This window comes from Emiliania huxleyi, assembly GCF_000372725.1.
Source record: "Emiliania huxleyi CCMP1516 unplaced genomic scaffold EMIHUscaffold_776, whole genome shotgun sequence".
In the NCBI taxonomy this organism is placed as follows: domain Eukaryota; phylum Haptophyta; order Isochrysidales; family Noelaerhabdaceae; genus Emiliania; species Emiliania huxleyi.
Genome location: NW_005196191.1, coordinates 2,285 through 7,226, shown reverse-complemented (window position 1 = coordinate 7,226; position 4,942 = coordinate 2,285). Strand labels below are relative to the sequence as shown.

At 64.2% G+C, this 4,942-nt stretch overlaps 1 protein-coding gene across 1 annotated transcript; it reads left to right on the top strand.

Annotated features, from left to right (window-relative positions):
- Positions 1–933: 933 nt before the first annotated feature.
- On the top strand, positions 934–3,013 carry EMIHUDRAFT_249410 (hypothetical protein; the record flags this gene model as incomplete). Its single annotated transcript, XM_005760167.1, has 7 exons — positions 934–1,419; positions 1,626–1,697; positions 1,864–1,897; positions 1,963–1,997; positions 2,067–2,313; positions 2,412–2,498; positions 2,949–3,013. 7 exons carry the CDS (start codon positions 934–936, stop codon positions 3,011–3,013), a joined length of 1,026 nt encoding a protein of 341 aa, XP_005760224.1.
- Positions 3,014–4,942: the final 1,929 nt, after the last annotated feature.

Sequence of the window (4,942 nt, the reverse complement as noted above, 5' to 3'; positions counted from 1 at the left end):
GCTGTAGTCCTACTACGTGGTTAGAACCACGCGCCCCTCAGGAGCTTAAGGTAGAGCTGAGCGTCCCAGACGCCTCGGTGCCACCCACCGGCGTGAGACCATCCGGATCTACCCAGTGCGTCCTCCGGACGGGCTGGTCCCCGCGATGGCCCACGGTCCTCCGTCACCTGGTTGACCCCCTGCCTCCCGGTTGACCCCCACTCCTCGTAGTCCATCATGAAATAAACTCAAAGGTCCACCACAGCCTCCAGCCTCCACCTCCACCCGCGAGCCGCCACCGCTGTCGCCCGCGACGCCGCCCGCCGCGTCAGATAGCCGCGACGCGCGCACCGAGTCGAGTCGGAGAGCCGCACCGCACCAGCAGCAGCATCTGCACCACCAGCAGCAGCAGCAGCACCACCACCACCACCCGAGAGAGAAGCGCACCTGCCCGACGCCGCCCGCCGCGTCAGACGCTCGCGACGCGCGCGTCGAGCCCAGTCGCACAGCCGCGCCGCGCCAGCAGCAGCATCGGCACCAGCAGCAGCACCACCACCACCACCAGCATCAACAGAGACAGGCAGTGCAGGCGCAGAGGCGCTCGCAGAGCGGCGCTCAGCGCCGCGCACGCCACGCCGCGGACCGTCGGACGAGCGCACCGTACGTCGGCGGCGAGCCGCGTCGCCAGCCGTCTCGCGAGAGAGCGGCGCCGCCGCGTGCGCGCAGCAGCCGCCGCGGCAGAGGCGAGCCGCGGCGACGTCCGCACTAACGGATAACGGCCATTGGCGGTTGGCCTCTCTCTCTCTCTCTCTCTCTCTCTCTCTCTCTCTCTCTCTCTCGGGATGGGAGGGCCAACAATTTTCACCGTTTTCTTTTTCTGGGATTCCGACTGATCCAGCTCTAGCTCCCGGCCGCCCAGTGCTGCGCGCTTGCTGCCTGCTACCAGCCGCTACTATGTGCCAGAGCGAAGCGCCCGACGCCGCGCCGGTCAAGCCAGACGCGGCACCTCCGGCCTCCAAGCCAAAGCCACAGGCGGAGGAGCTGGCGGCGATTCGCCACTCGCCTCAGCGCAAGCGTGCGATCGCTCTTGGCCGGCCCTCGGATGCGGCCGGCGAGTGTGACGTGGTGGCGGACCCGCGCTTCGACATCGACAAGACCATCTTCGGGACGCTCACCTCGCCCATCAAGCGCTGGGTGCAGTCGGCGAAGCTCAACCACGTCGAGACCTGGCACGCCGAGCCGCTCGCCGGCATCGAGTCTGCCTTTGCCGCCGTGTCTGTGCCTCGGTCGGTCTCGGACGACGCGCCCCTGTTCCGGTTCATGGCGGAGGAGTGCGACTTCTCGCTCGAGCACGCGGACGGGTCCTTCATGGACCACCTCCACTTCTGCGCCGACTACTCTGCGCTGCACTTTTCGGCACTCGCCCGGCGAGCGGCGTATGTCTTGTGAACGGCGTCTCTTCACCGCGCTCGTGCGTTGAACAGGACCACTCGCCCCGCGTGCTGCTGCTGCACTCCATCCTCGGCGTGGGCACCAACTGCTTCCCGATGGGCGCAGAGAAGCTGCCGGCGCTCCGCTCCCCTGCTCCGGCAAGGAGGGGTCGTCAGCGAGCTGCAATGAGTTCGCTGCCACTCTGCTGCCAATAGGCGCTCCGCTCCCTGCTCGACGAGGAGGAGTTCGCGCAGATCTCCGCCTTCCCGTCGGTGCTGCGGCTGATGGTCGGCACGGACTTCCTGTCGCGACTTGAGGCGGCCAGCGAGGAGGAGCTGGGCTGGACTACTAGGAACTTTCTAGGAACCATCTTGGAACCTTCTAGGCGGCCAGCGAGGAGGAGCTTGGCTGGAATACTAGGAACCTTCTAAAAACCCTCTTGGAACCTTCTAGGCGGCCAGCGAGGAGGAGTTGGGCGCGCTGCGAGGTTTGTCGTGCCGCCGCGTGCTGGACAACTAGGAACCTTCTAGGAACCTTCTTGGAACCTTCTAGGCCTGTCGTGCCGCCGCGTGCTCGACAACGCCGAGGTGCACCTCTCGTCCGAGATTACCCGAGATTGCCCGATTACTACTAACGTGTGTCTGGACAACGCCGAGGTGCACCTCTCGTCCGAGCAGCTCTGGGCGCACCTCAACTACCAGCTGATCCACCTCATCGACTTTCTGCCCGCCACAGCCTGGCAAGTCACCTTCAACGACTACTTCGCCGTCTTCTTTGTCCGGCTGCACGCGCTGCTGCAGCGCGCAGGCAAGCTGCCCCCTCCCCTCCCTGGCCGCGTTTGCCACAGCCTCCTTCACATTTCCTTCGTCTTCCTGCTGCTCCCCGGCCGGACCAGCAGCCGCAGTCTCCTTCACACAGACCAACACGCGCCTTGCTGTCTCGCAGGCAAGCTTCCAGACACGTCCTAGACACTTCCTAGACACTTCCTTGCCGACTCGCAGGCAAGCTGCTGGCGGGCGTCGCGTACCAGCCAGAGTGGGCCAAGCCGCTGCTGCCCAACTCTCGCCCCTCCTCGTGGGCGCACTGCGGTGGTCGACCAGCTGAGACATGTCCAGGACACGTCCAGGACATGTCCGCGACGTGCCCCACAGGCTCACTGGGTGGTCGACCGCCTCCCCGTGCGCGTCAACCTCTCGCTCGCCGGCAGACACTTCGTAGACACTTCCTAGACACTTCCTAGACACTTCCTAGACACTTCCTCCCCGTGCGCGTCAACCTCTCGCTCGCCGGCAGACACTTCCTAGACACTTCCTAGACACTTCCTAGACACTTCCTAGACACTTCCTCCCCGTGCGCGTCAACCTCTCGCTCGCCGGCAGACACTTCCTAGACACTTCCTAGACACTTCCTAGACACTTCCTAGACACTTCCTCCCCGTGCGCATCAACCTCTCGCTCGCCGGCAGAGCCATCCGCGGCTGCTCGAGCACGTGTGAGCCGTCGGCCGCTCGTTGCCAGCCAGTCACGGACTCGCAATAGGGAAAGCCATCCGCGGCTACTCGGCGGAGATCGGCCACTCCCTCGACTACACGCTGCTCTGGTGAGGGCGCGGCGGCAGGCGGCGGGGCGGCGGCGGGGCGGCGGCGGGGCGGCGGCGGGGCGGAAGGCCGCACGCGCCGCACGCGCCTCGAGGGTTTGGGGAGCCCGATCCAGCCTTCGTGCCCGTTCGGCCCGCTGAAAGAGGACAGTGGCGCTCGCTCGCGGGGGCTGTCGCGCGCGCTAGCTGCCGACCCTCCGGTGCGCGTCCCTCTCTGTGTACAGTGTGTACGTTGGCTGTGCAGAGATCTCCTGTGCGTGGCTCTGGCAGCTCTCCATGTGGGTCCGGAGGTCGTTGAAATTCTGAGAGGCGAGAGAGATGAATCTTCTCGACAATCACAAAGCTGCCGCGTAAGTGAGTTCGTTCTCGTCACACTCGTCTCTCGTGCGAGGTTTCTCGTGTGCTTTTTAGAGCCGTACGCGGACGCCAAAACGGCGAAAACTCTACGCTAGTAAGGCCCACCCTGCACCCACCGATTCATGAGAGAGCGAGCACAAGGGAAGCGCGCACATGATGTGGACACATGGGAAGTCCCGCGCAGTGTACGCTCAACGGCACCTCGCGCTCTCGGACTCGCGCACAACAGTACCCCCGCCGCGCCTCCCCCCTCGGGCGAAGCCAACGCCGGCGCCGGCGGAGGACGGGAAACCGCGCGCCGCAGAGGGCGGAGCGCCGCAACCACTCACGTCTCTGCAGCGGCGCCTCACGGGCTGTCTGCCGCCTCCTCCGCCGCCGCGCCAGCCGCCTCCCCGCCGGCGCCTCCTCCTCCGCTCTCCGGGTGTTCGCGCCGCTCGGTGAGGGAAGAGTACATCGTCATCAGGTTCTGCCGCTCCTCTGTGAACTGCGACGGGTTACACGTCCGGGAAGAAGCTCAGGAAGTGTCTAGAAGTGTCGAGGAAGTGCCTAGGAAGTGTCTAGGAACTGTCTCGGAAGTGTCTACAGGAAGTGTCTGGAAGTGTCTAGGAGGTGTCTAGGAGGTGTACGCCGAGTAGATGTAGAGTCCCCGCCCGGCGTGGCGAGCGAGCAGTGTCTCTAGGAAGTGCCCAGGAGGTGTCTAGGAAGTGCCTAGGAAGTGCCTAGGAGGTGGCACCTGCGACGGGTAAAAGTCCGGGAAGAAGCGCTGGATGAAGGAGAAGACGAGGACGTGCCTAGGAAAGACGAGGAAGTGTCTAGGAAGTGTCTAGGGAAGTGTCTAGGGAGGTGTCTAGGAAGACGAGGACGTGCCTAGGAAAGACGAGGAAGTGTCCAGGAAGTGTCTAGGGGAGTGTCTAGGGGGAAGTGTCTAGGAAGACGAGGACGCGCCTAGGAAAGACGAGGAAGTGTCTAGGAAGTGTCTAGGGAAGTGTCTAGGGAGGTGTCTAGGAAGACGAGGACGCGCCCGAGCGGCGTGAGAGGGATGAGCAGGATGACCACGGCGGGCACCACCGTGACGAGGTCCTACGGGTGTGAAGAGACGCCGTTCACGGGGGGGTGAGGAGGTCCACGGCGGGCACCACCGTGACGAGGTCCTTTGCGATGCGGCGCAGAATCTTCGTCTCCTGCGGTCGCAGCGTGTACCCCTGCAGCGTCGCACGCGCGAGCATCGAGCCGAAGAGCTGCACGTCCTAGAAGGTTCCAAGAAGGTTCCGCGAAGGTTCCTAGAAGAGCATCGAGCCGAAGAGCTGCACGTCCTGCCCCATCAGTAATAATAATAATAATAATAATAATAATAATAAATAATAATAATAAATAAGAGCTGCACGTCCTGGCCCATCAGCTGCAGCCCGCGCGTGTAGAAGGCCACGCCCTGCAAGACCTTGCTCATGCTCACCTGCGCCGTCTCGAGCGCCCCCCTCCCCGCCAGGTACTCGTCGTCCTGCCCCTGCAGCCCCAGCTGCAGCAGCATCTCGCCGATGTCTTTCTCGACGGCGTCCAGCTGCTCGTCGTCGACAGACTC